This window comes from Cynocephalus volans, chromosome 4, assembly GCF_027409185.1.
Source record: "Cynocephalus volans isolate mCynVol1 chromosome 4, mCynVol1.pri, whole genome shotgun sequence".
NCBI lineage: Eukaryota > Metazoa > Chordata > Mammalia > Dermoptera > Cynocephalidae > Cynocephalus > Cynocephalus volans.
Window position 1 is genome coordinate 120,918,442 of NC_084463.1, and position 19,472 is coordinate 120,937,913.

Genomic DNA, 19,472 nt, shown 5'->3' on the forward strand with positions numbered 1-19,472 from the left:
TCCACAAAGTCCAATTGGTTTAGAGTATAGTTCAAATTCTGTGTTTCCCTATCGGCTTGTTGCCTAGATGATCTCTCCAATGTTGAGAGGGCAATGTTCAAGTCACCAACTATCAGTATTGAGGTCTAACTCTCTCTTTAGGTGTAGTAATGTTTGCTTTATAAATCTGGGTGCACCAATGTTGGGAGAATATATATTTATGATTGTTATGTCTTCTTTGTGGATAGATCCCTTTATCATTATATAATGGCCTCCTTTGTCTCTTTTTATAGTTTTTGGCTTAAAGTCTATTTTATCTGATATAAGTATAGCTTCTCCTGCTCATTTTTGGTTTCTACTTGTGTAGTATGTCTTTTTCCATCCTTTCACTTTTAGTCTGTCAGAGTCTTTACAGGTGAGGTGGGTTTCTTGTAGGCAGCTTATAGTTGGGTCCAGTTTTTCACCCCATTCAGACAATTGATGTCTTTTGAGTGTGGAGTTCAATCAGTTAACATTTAGTATTGCTATTGAAAGATATTTTCTGATTCCTCTCATTTAATTGCTTTTGTGTAGTTGTTTTAAGTGTCTTTTGTTCTTTTCTTTCCCTATTGTTTTATGACGTTGAAGTTTGTTGAGTTTTTGAAGTGGAATATTATTTTTCCCCCTCTCTTTCTCATTTGTCTATATCTTTTATCAGTGGGATTTATTTTTCCTAGTGTATTCATGGTGGAGATTATTTTGGGGTGAGGTTCCAGGTGCAGAACTCCCTTGAGGGTTTCTGGTATGGCTGGTAGTGTGGCACAGAATTCCCATAGTTTTTGTTTATCTGGGAAATACACTATATCACTTTCATATATGAAGGATAGCCTTGCTGGGTATAGTATTCTTGGTTGGCAGTTTTTCTCTTTTAGTACTTTAAATACATCATCCCATTCCCTTTCAGCCTACAGGGTTTCTGCTGAAAAGTCTGCTGTTAGTTTGATGGGGACTCTCCTATAAGTGACTTGACATTTTTCTCTGCTCTTTTTAGGATTCTCTCTTTGTAATTTTTGCCATATCTTCTTTGGCTATCTCTGTCAAACACAGTTTTGAAGGTGCTAGTCACCTTGAAAAGTTAGGCATGACTAGGGCCGAGCCCGTGGCGCACTCGGTAGAGTGCTGCGCTGGGAGCGCGGTGCCGCTCCCGCCGCGGGTTCGGATCCTATATAGGAATGACCCGTGCACTCACTGGCTGAGTGCCGGTCACGAAAAAACGACAAAAAAAAAAAAAAAAAAAAAAAAAAAGTTAGGCATGACTAAAGATAAGGAAATACGAAAGTATTATAGCCTTTGTCTCCTGGGGATAGGTCATATGTTTTGGGGAAATATGCAAGAAGTCTCAGTGGGAATTTGGGCCTAGTAGAGAAGACCATCTTCATTGTTGGCATCATGGAATCACTTCCATATGTCTTGGTTTAGGTACAGCCACATCCAAATTAACTTCCATTGTTCAGTGATCTGGTGGTTCACCCTGTGTCTAGATTCACAAATTTGAGCTCACCCACTTGCTAATTCTGTGATCTTAGGTACGTTACTTATTGTCTTTTTGTATCAATTCATTGTAAAAAGAGCAAACATGTTATATAATTGTTAGGACAATTAAATGACATAAAATATGTAAAATATTTAGTTCAGTACTTGGCATTCTTTAGGTTCAATACTGTATATGAATTACTGATAGGTAAAGTGAGAGCTGTAGAAAATATGCTTCAATTTTTCTCTTTAACATTAATTAATTTTTAAGGCATTAATAATACTCACAAATATCATCACAATATATTGTGATATGATTTCCTTCAAGGAGGTAACCATATTAAATTTCATAAAAGTTCCAGGAGGGGTAAAATTCATGGTCTAAGGAGAAGGTATGGAGGCTTCATGAATACAGCAGAAATATGGGTTTGAAATAGTGTTTTAAGCAAGGTAGAGACACAGATATCCCAATTATATTGGGAGAGAGTATTTCAAATCAGGAAAACGACACTAAAGAAAAACTGGAGAGGTAGAAATTAACTTATACATTTGCAGGACAGTGGCAGGGCCACCTCATTACAGAAGAGAGTTTGCTTTAAGAATATTGGGTGACAAAACCAGATAGGTAAGGACAAACCAGACTTTTGGAATGTTGCATAAAACCATACCTTTCTCCACACTGTTCTTTTCATCTTGAATGCCCTTCATGGGCAACTCTGTCTGAGAAAACCATGACCATTCTTGAAATATCAGTTCAAATATTAGCTCTCCTAAGAATTTTCTCTTTTCTCCATAAGAACGAATTTCTTCCCTCCAATGAACTCTGTCTAGTTTATCGTTTTTCCTCTTATCAAGCATAACCACAAATGCTGGTTTGTCTAGGTCATTTTGCATTATGCCCGTTATCCCAGTGTAATTATTAGTAGAGCACTCTTTCACCATAAAACATGTTCTGTTTGTATGGTAAAATATAAGGTCAAATACTTATAACTCTTATCACTTCTCCCTTGTGTTCCATTCAGTTACATATTGACGTCTGGTGGCCCCTATTAAAATGTTCATGCGAGCAGAGACCATATCTACTCATTTTGTATTCCCAGTACAGACCCTAATAATTATTTATTAAATGACAGTAAATAAGGAGATTGAACACCCCTGGAGTCTGAGTCTATATTTTTATACTTTTGTGTGTTCCGAACATCATCTCCTCATGCACATGCACATACTGTTGTCTCATAATTCTGTAAATTTTGATTAGACATTCAAAGGGTATTAATATTTCCAGAGTTTGCTGACAACTCGAAATGTGTTCCCATAAATATTTTCTTTTCTTCTCACTGCTTGCTAACCTGTGCATGTTTCTCACTGACAGTTTGGGTTAATTTGAAGACCTAATGAGATATTTTCTTTGGAAAATCCCAGGTATTAAATCAAGAATCAGATACACATGTGTGCTTTACCTCAATTGAATGTGGGTGACTAAAACAGTTTTGTTTTGCAGGGTTTATCCTTTCCCATTACCAGGTCCCTGTTAGGAAATTTTAAATAAAAATTAATAAAGATGGATGATATTTCAGTTGGTTGGTCCATCGATTTAACAGGTTAAAAAACTATTAAATTTTTAGTTTTGTTGTAATTAATGTTATTTCTTTGGAGTTTCTAGCTGGGATTTCCATTCCTTTCTCATTACCTTTTATGCTTTGAATAGCCCTACTTGATTTTTCTTCTTAAAATTTCTAGGAAGTTATACTCACAGATGCTAAAGGGAATAAAGTGTATAAACTTTCCCATGCTGTTTATTTATGGAGTGGTCATTTGGATAACTCTATAAATTTGATTATGTGGAGAAAGTGTAATTATCTATGAAATCTTGGCATTTAATTTGTAATCTTTTAGTCCATTTGATAGTGTTAGATCCAATTCTCTCCACATCTTATGGATTAAAGATGCCACAGCTATTTGAAAATATGTATGTGTGTGTATATATATGTATGTATGTGTGTGTGTGTGTGTGTGTATATGTGTGTATCTGTGTGTGTGTGTGTGTGTGTGTGTGTGTGTGTGTAACTACAGATCAATCAACAACTCAGAGGTTAAATTCTGAACCTTATGAAAGTGGGCTATATGGAAATTAGAGTTAAGTGCCAAAGGCCCTTAAACAGAGTCCTGAGAGTAAATCTCTTTTCTATTCACAACATAACACTGTGCTCACCAACATTCCATGACCAGAGCTACTCCTTTGAAAATACTTGTTAAATGCTCCTTGGCTAGGTTATTCTTAATGGGCCTTCCTTGTTAGTTTCACCCTCTTTGTTCTAAAGAAGCCATGGACTCTTTCATATGGATTTGTTTGTTTGTTTAACCTTAGAGAAAGGTTTCCCAGCCTCAGCACTGTGGAAACTTTGAGCCAGTTAATTCTTTGTCATAATGGACTGTCCTTTCCATTGTAGGATGCTTGGCAGCATCCCCCTTTCTACTAGATACTAGTAGCACTGTCTGTCCCAAATTATGGCAACCAAAAATACCCTCAGATGTTATCAAACTTTTCCAGGGCGAGCGGGAGCAAAACTGCCCCTGGTTGAGAACCACAGCTTTGGAGCCTTTGTGGAAATCTTTTCAGAAGGGGGAAGAAGCAGTGACATTGGAGCAGCACTTCCCCACGGTGTGACTTCTCTGACACTCCATTTCTTTACCTGCAAAGTGGGGATAATAACATCCATTTTTCTGAGTTGAGATTTTAACAGAAACTGCCGGGCACATAGTAAGGTCTGGATATGTGGGGAGCCACTGCTATTCTTATTTGGTGAATTTCAGCTAACTTTTCTAACACTAGTGATTCCAACTTAAGAACAGGTGTCTCTCTTTCTCTCTCACCCTGCAAACAGAGCACGATGAATGTGGCAGTGGGCAGCACAACTGTGATGAGAACGCCATCTGCACCAACACTGTCCAGGGACACAGCTGCACCTGCAAACCGGGCTATGTGGGGAATGGAACCATCTGCAGAGGTAGGCTTGCTGCCCTTGGGGTTAGCTGTGAGCTGCCACCCTGCTTGGGCTCTAAGTGCTCACATGGCAGATGCTCCTAGTCACACTGGTGGCTAAACCTGGCCAGGGTTCCTCCTGCTGTTGGCCTATCAGCTGGCAAGGGCACAGTGCAATATAAAAAAAGTCAAATCCTTCAGGTGTAGCTTTTGGGTTGAAAGAAAAAGGCATGGGTGTGGATCAGGGGCATGCTTCCACATGATGGCCCTTGTCCAGCTTGTCTCTTGGCCTGAGTTTGTGAGAGTAGCTCTGATTGCTGATGGCTTTTCTTACTTAAGGAATCTGCTTGGATAGGAAACTTCAAGATTTAGCCCCTCTCTGTGTTTGGGAGCAATTTATTAACTCAGAGGCCAGTGCTCTGGCTTCCCTTTCTGCATTTAGGGTTGAATTAAAATCCCTCCTTTGGCTTATGACAGCATGCAGAATCTGGTTCCTGACTCCTCTTGGCTGGCGTCTTTCTCTGCTCGGGCCTCCAATCTCTCCTCACGAGCACATTGGTCCCCTTGTATTCCTTGGACATTGCTGTTTTCTCAGCCTCAATCCACATTCCCTTTATGTATCTATACAAATGTCCCCTCATCACAGAAATAATTTACAGTGTCTAAGAGGCTATACCTATGTATTGGATTGGGGAGAATTTTTAAGGATCAATTTTATTGTATGTTGGTGAGGATGGAGTAAACAACCTCAGACAGGATTGAGAGTTAAAATTGGTGATACTCTTTTTGAACAGCAATTTGGCAAAATCCATCAACATTCAGAGTACAGGTTCTCTAGATTCCATTAATTTTACCTTTTAAAACATATTTTCAGAAAGCTCATGCTCATGAGGAGGGAATAAAATGCAGATGTAGCGATGCTTTTACAACATTGTTTGTATAGATTGAAATTTGGAAACAACCAAAATATCCATCAATAATGGAATGATTAAATTTACTTCAGTGTATTCATTTCATAAAATAGAATGCAGTGGTTTGAAACTCTGTGTGTGTATGTGTACACGTGCACGCACGCAAACACACACGTACACATGCACACTGAAAGTTCCCCAAGACACGTTTTTGAGAAAGAAAAATCAAAATAAATAAATAAATAAAGTCACAGGAAATACGTACAGTAGTATTGAATGTTTAAGTTATTATTGACAAATATCTGTACATATATTGGCATAAATGTTAAAAGACTGGAAACGTGCAAACTATTCACCTTATTACCATGGGTATACGAAAAAGAACATGCACTTATGCTATAAATTCTATATTATTTGCATTTCTTCTAAAGGAAATTTATACATGTAATATTTATATGTTTTTAAAAAATTATATGAGGCAAATAAACTAGTTCTTGGCCTTGAAAAGAAGGCTGAGGATATTTGTAAAGCAAAACAAAAAAATAAAAACATTAATATAGTTCCGTGGATTTCAAAACTGCTGCTGGTACCTGCATGCTAATGCTGTAAATCTAAGGAGAAACGAAGGGATTTGATTTTAATGCGTTTTTTTTTTCTTTTAGAATTATGTTACCTCGTAAAATAATATGAATTGCCCTTGTTCAGTGAGTTTGTTTGCCATGTCCTCTCCTGCCATTGTGATAAGTGGCGGCTTCACCTTTGCAGAATTCGAAAGTCCAGCTGTGAAACACACAAATTCAAATAATTTTCCTGGCATCCACAGACTCTGAGGGAAAACGTATCTTCCCTTGAAAGTTATGAATTACAGAAAATATTTTTTTTAAGTGATTCTCATGGTCAGTCATGTGGACCTCAACAAAATAGGGAAAATCTTGTTCAATAAATGTTGCTTGGAGAGACAATGTGGTATAGTCAAAGAATTGGACAAAGAGCTCGAAAATCTGGGGATTAGACCTGCTTTCGTTACTGGAGAGTTCTAACTTTGATATTTTTCCATATTAAAATTGAATTAGTATCACTTTCCTAAAATTGAATTAGTATTATTTGCAAGAATGCTATTGCAAATAATTACTAAGGATATCCATATCAATGTGTTTTAAACTATACAATGCTGTACAAAGTGAAAACAGTATTATTAGTGTTACAACAAAGAAGAAGGAAGAGGAGGGGGAGGAGGAGGAAGAAGAGGAGGGATGGGGAGGAGGAGGGAGAGGAGAAGGGATGGGGAGGAGAGATGGGGAGGAGGAGGGATGGGGAGGAGGAAGAGGAAGAGGGATGGGAAGGACGAGGAAGAGGAGGAGGGACGGGGAGGAGGAAGAAGAGGAGGACGGATGGGGAGGAGGGGGAAGAGGAGGAGGGATGGGGAGGAGGGATGAGGAGGAAGAGGAAGAAGAGGAGGGATGGGAGGAGGAGGAAGAGGAGGAGGGATGGGGAGGAGGGATGAGGAGGAGGAGGAAGAGGAGGAGGGATGGGGAGGAAGAGGAAGAAGAGGAGGAGTAAGAGGAGGAGGGATGGGGAGGAGGAGGAAGAAGAGGAGGAGGAAGAAGAGGAAGGATGGGGAGGAGGAGGAGAGGAGGAGGGATGGGGAGGGAGGAGGAGGAAGAGTGTGGTAGTTTGTGGGTCAGCCTGAACCTCAGCCCTCTGCCTAAAGTACCCCAATTTTTGTCTCAGTTTCAGGGCATACATTTCATAGTTAACTTTACCACCTGAAACTGAAACATTTATAGTGGGAGTTGAACAAGGATAACCAGACAACTTGAACTAATAATTCTTCTAATATTAAATGTATAAAAGCTTTTCTAGACAGAGTGTTGTTCGTAGACTTCACTAAATCTGAATAGAAATAAACATTGTTAACCCTCCTATTAACAAGCATAACACAAGGCAGCCATTTCTAAAACAATGCTAATTCGTGTGAATTTTCTCAGATGGGTTTTCCTGGTGCCCATGTAAGGAGTTTTTCTTCACATGGATAGAAAATACCCATAAGCTTCAACAACTGTCACCAAGTATGTGCAACACACTTTGCTAGGTGTGTCACATATGGTATCTCATGTAGTTCCCACCATAACCCTGGGAGGTTGATAGCATTATTCTATTCCACGGGTAGATCTCATATAAGACATAGCTGAATCTGATTTAACCCAGTTAGTGGGGCTGCATTTAGTTTCTTCTCTCCCTCTCCTTCCCTCCTCTCCCCTCTTCTTCCCTTCCCTTTTCCTTCTGCTTCCCCCCCCTTTCCCTTCCTCTTCCTCTCTGTCCACTCATGATTTCTCTCTGTCTCTCTGTATTGTAACTAGAAATTGAAAAGAAAACAGAAAGAGAAGAAAGAGTACAATGACAACCTATAATCTTAAAATTTTTTTTTTCACATATATGATAGACAAAATTACTCTTGAAACTATACAACATGTATTGCTAAATATTCTGGCATTTGAGGTTAAATGGACAAAGTGCTTGCAAACAGTTTCAAATCAGATTTGCATAACCTGACATGAAGGTTAGGCTTATCTGCAAAAGAATGTTTATCTTCTTTCCCAGTCCTGCATTAATGCTGGAAGGGAACAGGCTTTAATTAGGCAGGTGTCAATATGTAGCTGATAAACTAAGCCTTCTCTCTTATCTGTCATTAGCTTCAGATAAGATGAGGCAATCCTTGATCCTTGGAAGCATTCTTGTCTTAATTACTAATAATATTGACATATATTTTATAAGCATACTGTGAATGTGAATTGTGTGTCTGGAACATAGTTCTGGGCACCAAAAGAGCAAAAGGCAAGTAAGACAAGGCCCCTTGGGATTTCGCCATTTAGCACTGGAGAAAGATTTGAAAAAATGCTTCCGACCCAATAGAACAATTTACAAAATGGCATTATCTCATGTGAAAGAGGCTTAGAGATAATTAATGAAAATATAGAGTTATGTGAAAGGAATATGCAATAGTTAGGATTCCTTTGGTTTCAAGTAGTAGAACTCTATTGGCAGAACTGTCTTCATAATTTACAGACGCCAAAGAAAAATGGAAGTGCAGACTCCTTGTTCAAAAAGCAGGAAAAATCTGCTGTTTAAAGCTACTAAAGTATAAAGCTTTTACCTTTTCTCTGTGATCTCTTTCTTCTCTGTTACAGTGTTTGGTATTTGCTATTTAATGCCAATCCCTTGGGAATTGGGATTCTCTTGGGTGAATGCTGACTCTCAGAGGAGCTTCAAGCCCACCCCACATCTTGGCAAAGGTACATGGCTCACCAACTCTCGGTTCCCTGCCACTTTGACAAATGTGCTGTGATCTGTCCTGGAGCAGGGAAGTCGAGTCAGGTCTCTCCCTTTCTTGTGAGCCCTCACCTCTAATCCATAGCAGATGGGGACCACCAGAGGTATTGCAGTCTCTGCACCAGTTCCCTGGACCACCGTGGAATGCACTGCAGTGCTGCCTGCTTGGTGCACAGATGGCACTTCCACACTCTGTCTGGAAACACAAGAGAATGCATGCCCAAACCAGACCCTCCCCATGTCTGTGCATGGGACTCTGCTGGAGCAATGGCATCTGGGTGGGAATGGAGAGTCAGGGAGGAACTCCAGGGGCCAGAAGAGTAGACAGCTGAGAGCCCATCCTAGAGAGGTGGGGAGATGCCAGGAGGTGGGACCACACATGAGCTAAGGCTCTAAACTCCCAGCACATGCTCCATTGTCCCACTGGACTTCACTAACAAAACACAAGTTAAATCATGAAATTGTTAAGAACTTTCAGATGGTGATCATACAGAATTAAACCCCACGTGTAGGGCCCTTCTGAGTAAGGGGCCCTGTGTGACTGCCCTCGTTGCATGTTGTGAAGTTGGATGTATCTACTGTCTACTAGAATTAGTCAAAGCAAAAGAGATTTATAATCAGGCTTTCCAGGTGTGTCATAGAACCTAAGAGTAAACAGGTGGCTGGGACTTAGGAAAGGATTGCTCAAGAAACTGGAGTGCTGAAAGTATTTTCTCCCTTAGTCTCCTTTCTGCTTCTGTCGGTTGGCTTCATACATCTCTTTCATTGCAGACTGGAATTTTGTTTGTTTGTCCATGTGGTTGAGGGTCAGTTCCTTTGTACTGCGGCCTCAGAAACCCGGTCCTATCAGATGTTGGGAAAATATAGGAAAATGGTCAGGGCCCCTCAGATTTTCAGAATCTTGCCAAGAATTTGATGTAAATGTACATGTGTGCTCAGGCATTCCTTGGTTATTGTCTAATGTAATTGCGCATGTGCATTATGGACTTAAGTATAAAGGATGAGTGGCTCTAATCCGCAGTGCCCCCTATCCCTGGGATGCCCCCAGGGAGGCCATGGGGAGGCCGCTACTGCTGCAGGAGGCTGTTGCTGCCAGGGTCCCCGGGACCCTCCATGAGGCTGCCACCACCGCTGGATCTGTAAGCTGCTGGACCTGTAAGCTGCTGCTGCCATTGCTGAGGACTGAGCTCCTGTCGTCTACCAACAGCTCCTAGGATCTTTCCCAATACCTATCATGAACCTGCATTTGAGGGGTCTGGGGACCCAGCCTGGCTTGTGAGGGGTCCGGTGACCCATTCTGTACAATGGGTTTGAAAGGTCTGAGCCCTATCTCTGACAATACAAATGGTGTAGCTATTTCTGATAGCTTTACATCAGGGTACCTGAGATGATCAATCTCTTAGGGACTGATTCACACTAAACAAACTCAAAGATAACAGATGTATTATGGAATATGCCAATTTATTAATATATTATGAGAACTCTTGTGGTTTGAGGAGAGCCTAAAAATGGTATTCTTGTTTTTCCCAAATGTGTTCAGAGCCAACCGAGAGGCAGATAAAGAAATCAGACACCTGGAAACCAAAATGTCAAAATGAAAACTTACAAAGACTATACCAGAGAACATAGCATATGTCTGTGACCACAATAGTTTTCATAATATTGAACCCCAAATTAGACAGGCTTATGCAGCCAATTACAGGTGGACCAGGGCCACCTGTGGAGCATCTCCATGTGGGCTCTCTCTTACACCTTCGGGCATTTGGAACGGCACAGAATGGATGTTTCCTGTGGGCGTGTTGATCCCTAGTGCATAAGAGAGAAGAGAGCTGGGCTGCACATGTCCAGCAGGTCCAATTCCTGTCTCCACTCACCAACAGTAAGGGAAGGATGAGAGATGGGGAAATGGCTCTGAGAGGAATCAGATAAATAGAAAAGAGGCACCTTCTCCCCTGCCTTCCACCCTCCATCCCACTGACAACTTCTATTAAGAAGTGGCAAAATGTTTTATCTGTAGTCTCACCTTTACTCTTAAATGAAATATATGCAGTGAGCCTCAATTTTTTTTAAAATTCAGAATTATTTAAGTGAGAAATTAAAGCAAAGGCAATGGCTGGGGGTTTTACTGGCTGTTCACCTCACTGTTCACCTAATGTGACCATCTCCACCATTGGTGTAGTCATTCTGGAGAATACTTGAAAGCTAGTGCAAGGCACTTGCTCAAAATCTTTCAGCATTTCAGGAAATAGTGGGTGGTGTCATACTCCTGGTGTCCCCTCAATGTCCTTCTCTTGTCTAGAGAAGTGGATTACTTAATCTCCCATTTATTTTCCAACCATGCAAGGTGACACTTTAATGACATTGTAGTTTATGAGAATGTGGGTTCCTTTCTCCTTGCCTTGCAAGTCTGAGAAGCCTGATGTCTCAGGCTGGGTGAGCACCCCTTCTCTGTGCTCCCAGGATACCCTCCAAATACTACCACAGCCCTTATTGTCCCACGTTACAGTTGTTTGTTTACCTGTCTGCTTCCTGAAGGCCTTATGTATCTCTGTAACCAACATTTAGCACAGAGCTGAGGATAATACTCAGAACTTTCCTGATGAGTAAACAAGTGAAAATTCCTTCTTCCTTCCAAATAGAGCATGCACTAGTGTATCTGGAAGATTTTATAAAAAAGCAAACGTCTGCCTGGGGCATAGGAGTCCACAGGACATCCAAGTCTTTTCCCCAGCCTGAGGAAACCACTGTTCCCTAAGGTAGATATGCAAGCTGATTTTAATGTCAACTGGTTACGGGTAGACTGGCTTTTAAAGAAAACCATTACAATAAAATTCAGTTCACTGTAAAACTTTCAGGGACATAGGTGAATTTTTATTCTAAGGCACTTCAGACTCCTGTAGTATTTACTGTGAGCATGTTTGTGTTGAGTGCATGTGCAGAAGAGCTGCTACCTAGAAACTTCTGTTTGACGGGATACTAGATAAACTATGAACAAGGAAAACTCAGAAAGCCAGAAACAGACCAGAGAAGGTTTGATATAGATTAATTTAAAAAAGGAAAGATTAATGCTCATGCTAAAGATGGAAGCAAAGTCCTGAATTAAATAGGTAAAATAGACATCTCACATGTTGAAAGATGTTTTCAGAGGATCACAGGCAATATGAAAGGAAGGGAAAGGTAGAATAGAAAGGTAAGTTGTTAAAGAAGATAATAAAATTGATAAACTACTGGGCTGTGACTCCAAGAAGATGAAATTTGGGGATATTGAAGCAAATAGCAAGGGAAAGGAAAAGCCTTTGGCAAAAGTACTTACAGCATTCTAGACATAGTTTTGAAATGTGGTTAATGTAATGAGGAAGAATTCAGGAAGGTACCAATCTAAAATTCTGCCTTTAGGTGTCCAGACAAAATGTTGGAGAGAATGATGTGGGGCAAGATTGACTGACATTATAGAATGATTTGACCCAATTTGAGCCTGGTCAACTTGTAAAAAACATTCACATTGATAAGTAGATAAGGATTGTGAGTATATTTCTAAGAGTGTGCCTCTGGTTATAGAGCCATTTCATAATAGCTGAAGAAAGGATTTGAAACTATACTCCACATCTGATTGATTTATAAAGTCAGAAAGCAGGTAGTTAGAGATGGCTCAAAATCAGATTTGGTCAATGTGAAGAATCTTTGCAGCAAATGTGGACTACGCTTGTAGCGATAGAGCACTTAAAATTTTCCACCTGTAAATGCTGATGCAGGAGAATGTCTGTTTGGTAGTGTTTAAGATTCTCTTCAGGCATCTTTAATTAACAATAATTTATTTTTTGTGCTTAAATGGCTTGAAGTGAAAAGCACAAAATGTTCTCATCATGAAGAAATGATAAGTTTTCTGTACTGATGAATATGCTGATTACCCTGATTTGATCATTCCACATTGTATACATGCATTGAAATATAACTCTGTACTCCATAGATATGTACAATCAATATATTTCAATTAATAAATAAATAAATTGCTTTAAAAATAATTGAACCAGGTTGGATTACTGTAAGAAATGCGACTTTCAAAAATGTTTTAGGACTATTAGATGATTTGACCATAAGTCATAAACATAAATACAAGACTGATGTGAGTGTGGATGATAACGCTTATTACAAAGTGCCCCCTTTTGGTTAAGTTCAATCAGTTATCACAAAGTGCTCTTAACACACGGATACAAATTTTAACATACAGTGGTAAGAATCAGTTTGTCAAGAGTATGCAGAACCATAATGCCATGCTTAAATATGTATAGACCTGAGGAGTGGGCTACAGAATGATGGGCAAAACATTCAACTTTCCTCCTAAGGAGTGATTTTCTATTGAATAAAGTCTAAACTCTTTAGCAAGGCTCTGAAGGCCCTGAGACATCTGGCCTCATCTGGATATTTTGGGCCACTGATATTATTATATCATCTATCCCCATTACCTTCCAGTCACACTTGAGAGTTGGCTAACCATTCTCCCAACAAGCCAGACCAGACGATTTAATGCCCCCTCTCTCTCCTTGGGGTCATTTATTGTAATGGAGTGCTTTTATCCATCCTCCTCTTCTTCCAATTGAAATCTTATTCATCCTTCACAGTCCAGCTCAAATCCCATTTTTTCTTGATCGTCTATGTCAGAATAAATTGTTTCTCCTCTCAATTCTGCTTGTAGTGTTCAATGTACTATGTCTTGTTAAACTTAGCGGTTTACATCCGTATCAGCCTTTGCCACTTTCATAAGACTTTGTTCATCATGGGTGCTTGGTAATATGCAGAGATGCAAAAATGAGAATTGATTGGTTCATTTGACAACTAAACTCTGCTCTTGTAAGCTTGATATATTAATTACTACTGAATGTAGACCATCATTCTGAAAATCAAAGAAAAATTAAAATAGTAAACTCTTATGTAATATCTCTTTTAATGTTTTGGAAAATCATCAATGGACTTAAGTTTAAAGATGTTGTCTGTTGCACATACAAAATCCATTTATTCTGTTTTATGTTTAATTCCTACAGATACTGAATGTTCTGAAGATACTGAGTATAGTTATACCAGAAATGATCAAAACGTTTAGCATAATCAAGAGGCACTAAGCAGCCCAAGTGTGGCTTACTTTTTGCATAGTATATACTTCAAAATCTGCTTTATTTTGATCCTTTTAGACTCATTCACTTATTCAACAATCCTGTTATGGTCTATGTTTGAGCTTGGAAGTCCTCAACCTGCTGGATAGTCAAGGCTACAAAGAAAATATAACAAGTAACTAAAAGCACATTATTCTACCAGCTCCTTGAGAGAAACATGCTTTTGCCCATAGTTAGCTTTTTGTAGAAAGGGTAGTGTAAACAAAGTTTTACTATGTGACTTATGGTCTGCAGATTGGCAGTTCACATCATCCAAATTTGTGAAAAGTCTATGGGCTGCTTTTTAGTGACATATTGGCCAATTATCCCATGCCTCTACTTTGTTCTTCCTGAGATCTGTTATGATGCAGAACTCAGCATATTTCTTGTCCACGGGAATCTGGAATCAGTCCCAAGGAAAGAAAGACATAGGGCCCTCCATGAATGGGAAATGTTCTCCAGAACATTCAAATTGGGCAGCTGTATGTACCTTGAGACTATAGGATCTGAAATAATGTTGCCAAGGGAGAAAGAAACAAGTATAAATTTTCTGTAACTCTCCCTGTTACTTTAGTTTTGTAGAATACCTTGGGCCTTCAATTTTCTTAAGTCCCTTTGAGATGATCAGCATTCCAAGATATCCAAGGCTCTTTGCTAAAGATCCTAAAACATGCTTCTAGATTTATTTCTAAGTACTCTCTTTCTACCAAACTGAATGATCTTTTTCTCACCCTTACCTCACTCTGTTTAGTTTTATAATCCAAACTTTTTTTCTTTTTAGGATGCCCACCCATAATCTCATTTAATTTTTTTAAATTTTGCCTATTGGATTCAGTTTACAAATAAGGCAATTGGCATTGAAATTATTTGAGAAATATTTATTGTGCCCCTACACTAAAACCAGGCACTATGCTAGGCTCTGGTTATCCAACTGAGAAAAGACAAAGGTATTCCAATGGTCAGAATTTAGTCTGAATGTAACTCAACACCAGCATTTGAAATCATCGATTCTTCCTTTATTCTTAAAACATTTTGCTTCAGAGGTGCTCATACTCTCCTGGGTTTCCTCCTGTCTCAGGCAACTCCTCTTATTCTTTGATGATTCTTCTCTTCTGGTCTCTAAATGTGTTAGTGGCTCAACGTTTCCTCCCTCCTTTTCTTTTCCTGGAAATCATGTCCAGACATAATGGCTTTAGACATTATCTACAAGGGGGTCTTCAAAAGGTTCATGGAGAGGTTTGTATTATCTTTTAATTCTATTTTTTCACCAACTTTTTGAAGTACCCTCATATATGCTAATGGCTACTACATTTGTATCTTCAGCCCAACCTCTTTTCTGATTTCTCCAGACCATGTAAATAATCAACTACTTGGATCCTTAGCAGGTATCTCAAACCTAACACAACCAAAGCAGAACCCTTGATTCCTCTTCCACAAGGTAGGCTGCCCTTTTGCACATTTGTCCCATCTTAGGCAATGTGATCACCATTCACCAGGTTGCTCAGATCAAAACTTCGAGTGTTTCCCTTGATTTCTCTCTTTCATATTTTATATCAATACATCAATGAGTCTTTCATTTCTCCCTTCACAATATATCCCAAATACAACTATTTCTTACCACTTCCACAGCTCTACCTTAGTTTGAACCATGATCATCTCTGCATTGCAATATTGCACTAGAAAAAGTTAAAGGTAGAATTTTGGAGACTGCATTTGATGGTAGGAAGATGAGATGTTATAATATGATAACTTCTATTTTCTCAATAAATTATAAAATACAGTCATATATTGAAGAGTGGGGAGGTTATTGTTGAATCACTGGGGGGGGGGGTGACAGAATAAATGAGAGAATGCAGGGGAGAGGGACAGGTTGCGGGAAGTGGCAGAATGAGCTTCAAAGGAGCAAAGGGTTTTACTGGAGGAAAGGGGCCTAATATAAAAACAAAAATGGGGAGCCAAAAATGTTCACTCCCCTTCTTTTCTCGAGGTTCAGAAAATGTAAAAGAAAATACAGCCTCTGCCTACATGGGTGGCAGAAGACTCAACTTTCAATTGAGATGGAAAAGTGAAGGTAATATTGCAGGAGATGATACTGATATAAGAGAATTCCACCATAGCCATTAAGTGCATGGGCTTTGGAGGTGTACATGTTAGGTTCAAATTCTGGTGCTTCTATTACTAGCAATGTAACCTTGGGCAAGTAACTAAATTTATTTTATGACAAATACACTTCCAGAAATGCTCACCTATTTTAGATGCACTATTATTATTGTTGGTAAAAGCAGATTAGTAGTAATGTTAACATGAGCATTAACAATACCATTAAGAAGTATTAAAATAACTTCAAATTCTTCTGCAAACTCCCTATCATACAAATGCTTACCAACAAGCACTGGCACCAGTACTAAATTTAGATGTGGATGTGTTTGTTATAATCCTAAAGGAGGAGACTCTTTATAGTACTGATTTTATTTTAAAAGAATGAAAAGTCCCTAGGCCCAGGGAAGGTTATTATGCTTAAAACTTCAACAGGCTTCCTTTAAAAAGTATGCCTGATACTAGAAAATGAAACTGATTTTCTAGCCTAAGTTATCAAGAGACATTTATGTTCATCAACTTGATAAAGAACTGCAGGCAGACTTGGAAGCTGTTTGCACTCTTGAAAGAATCAGCAGTGCATTAACAAGAATGGAGCAAGGGAAGGGGACTCATGTGGCACAAGATACAATATATGTTGTATTCTCTTGGTTTAACAAGGTAAACCTTGATATAGTCTTGTTCTGGCCTTTAATATTTTTTCCTTTCAAATGCATTTCTAGTGGGCAAAAAAAAAAAGTCTCTTGGAAGCACTTAAAGCACTTTCCATCACTTACCAAAGTCAGTGCTTACCTTTTAAAGTTTGCAGTCCAGTAGACAGTAACTACATCCCCAAGGGCTTAAGGGAAACATGTTAAACCAGCTTCAATCTCAGGAGGAGTGGAAATCTGACACTTAGACAAGTGCTGATTCTTTTCAGTGCATTTTGAGGTTGCACTTTGGTGAGTTACATATATGTTTGTTATCCATAATTGTCACATCTGAAATGACTCATGAGATTAGCAGAGCCGTATAAATATATATCAGTCAATTTTATTTTAAAACAGGCTACTGAACATTGACTTTCTGTTGAGCATCCAGGATAAGACTGTATTTCTTTCCTAAGTAACAATTCTCAGTGGACCGTTAGACTTTCATTGGGCAACGTTATTGAAAGATGTTACTTTAATCTGTAGGCTATCTGCTGGGTTACGATCTGTTTTGGGTAGCAGTTATTAGCAAAATATTCAAAGTATTTAACAACTGGTACTATTATACAGTGATGGCCAGCTGTACTTGACATGACCTTATCAGCTCAGGTTATATGTAGAGAGTGTCTACCTCAAGTAGAACATAAGAACTATAGTTCTATGGTTGGGTGCCATATTTTAAGACAAGGCTAGCTTACATAGATGTTACCTTTTAATTAATGGCTATTGTGCTATGAGAACTAGCCTAGGCCTAGGCCAAGTGCTATTGCTGGGTCTGCCTGGCCCAGATACTTTTTTAATATTATCTTAGAGGCTTCTATTGATTCAGGTCTTTATTAAGGCAACAAAGGATAAGTTGAAAAATATTTATGAATAATGTGCAAGTGTCAAAATAATTTGGAGATAGTGCTAACTGCACACCTTCCTCAGTAAGATGCTTGTGGAATGCTTAACCAGGACTCAACCAGTAGAATGTGTTGTGGTTTGCACTTCTCTGCTTTCATTTCTGCCTCATCTTATTCCAAACACAATTATGTGTTTTTTTTACATTTAAGCCCTGTGCATGCCACTCTGTTTACTTTCTGAAATAAAGTTTGATATGCTCATGGAAGAGTTCTCTCAGCTCTGTTAACTATTGCTCAAAGCTTAGTCCTTAAAATACATCCATCTTCTGACTCAACCCCACTAAATTCAGTGTGTTTCTATTGATTTCACCTAATCTTCTCACATATAGCTAAATGTTTACTTGCCGGGACATGTGGGTTATACCTTGTTCTGTGGAAATGAACCGGTCAAATGACCTTCTGTTCATAGACATGATGGCATTCTTAAATTTCTTCTTGCCCTCAGCTCCTCAATGAGAAAACTGTTAGAGTAGAATGATGAACACATGCAAAGCTGCTGCCATAAGGCAAACAAATGATGGCAGCTGCTGTAACAGATCAGCTCCAAAATTTCAGTGGGTACAACATAAGTTGTTATTTATTACGCATTAAGAATTGGTGGTAAGTGAGGTTGTGCTCGACACAGTAATTCATGAATTCAGTTACTTATTTATTTATTATGAATATTCATGAGATGCAAAGCTGATTGTCTCCCCTCCTGTGCATGATGTGAGGGCTAGATTCATACTGGGGGCATACCCATTACCAGAAATTACTTTTGTGCTGTTTGTCCCCTCCCAATAATCCACCAACCTCTCTCCTCCTTCATTTTTCCCCTCCACTCCAATTTGTAGCCCTAGGAATGTTCCCTCCCTCTGTTGAATCATGACACTACTGTGGTCTTTCTTTCCTGCTTTCCTTTCTCTCTTAGCTCCCACATATGAGTGAGTGTTCTTTGCTTGTTTCACTCAATGTAAGTTTCTCCAGGTTCATCCATGTTTTTGCAAATGGGAGTATTTCATTCTTTTTTATGGCAGAGTAGTATTCCATAGTGTACCTTTCATACGGAAAAACAAAAGACCCTGAATAGCCAAAGCAAACCTGAGCAAAAAAAAAAAAAAAACAAACAAAAAAACAAAGCTGAAGGCATAACTCTGCCAGACTTCAAATTATACTACAAAGCTGTTGTAACCAAAACAACATGGTACTGGTATAAAAATAGACATTCAGACCAGTGGAGTAGAATAGAGAATCCAGAAATCACTCCTCAGGCTTATAGCCATCTGATATTAGACAAAGGCAACAAAAATCTACACTGGGGAAAAGACTGCCTCTTCAACAAGTGGTGCTGGGAAAACTGGATATCCATATGCAGAAGAATGAAACTAGTTATGCATCTCTCACCATACATTAAAATCAACTCAAAATGGATTAAAGACCTAGGTATAAGACCCAAAACTGTAAAATTAATAAGGGAATTCAGTTACTTTTGTTTTATGGCTCTGACCTCCTCTTGGTTTTCAGAATCCCCATCACTCCATCAGCAGATGGGGAAGGAGAAAAAGGTCGTGCATGGGAGGTTTTTATGGGCCAGACCTGGAAGAGGAACCTATCACTTTGGCTCACATGGAATTGCCCAGAACTCAGTCTGTGACCACACCTAACATTAGAGCAGAATATCTGTGTGCCCAGAAAGTGGGGTAGAGCACAGCTATGGGTGAACACTGGCAGTGTCTGCTCCACTGTTATGGTAAATAAAATTCTACGTGGATAAAAGTAGCTGCATTATTATTTGTAGAAAACAAACCTTTGTGTGTACTTCTGAAGTAGATTCAGTCTGATGCACGGTGAAGATCATTTGTAGGCCTACAAGTAAGGAAGACTGAAAGTATCCATGATTTAAGCACTTCTCTAGTTGAGTGAATTCATTTCTCCCAACC

The 19,472-nt window shown here is 39.1% G+C and overlaps 1 protein-coding gene across 3 annotated transcripts in view; it reads left to right on the forward strand.

The window, feature by feature from the left end:
* The window catches only part of NELL1 (neural EGFL like 1), an 879,285-nt gene that overhangs the window by 554,802 nt on the left and 305,011 nt on the right, over positions 1-19,472 (forward strand). For all 3 annotated transcript variants that reach the window (XM_063094110.1, XM_063094111.1, XM_063094112.1), the window contains one exon: positions 4,377-4,499. In XM_063094110.1, coding sequence (XP_062950180.1) covers positions 4,377-4,499 — 123 coding nt within the window. The remainder of the gene's footprint in view (positions 1-4,376; positions 4,500-19,472) is intronic.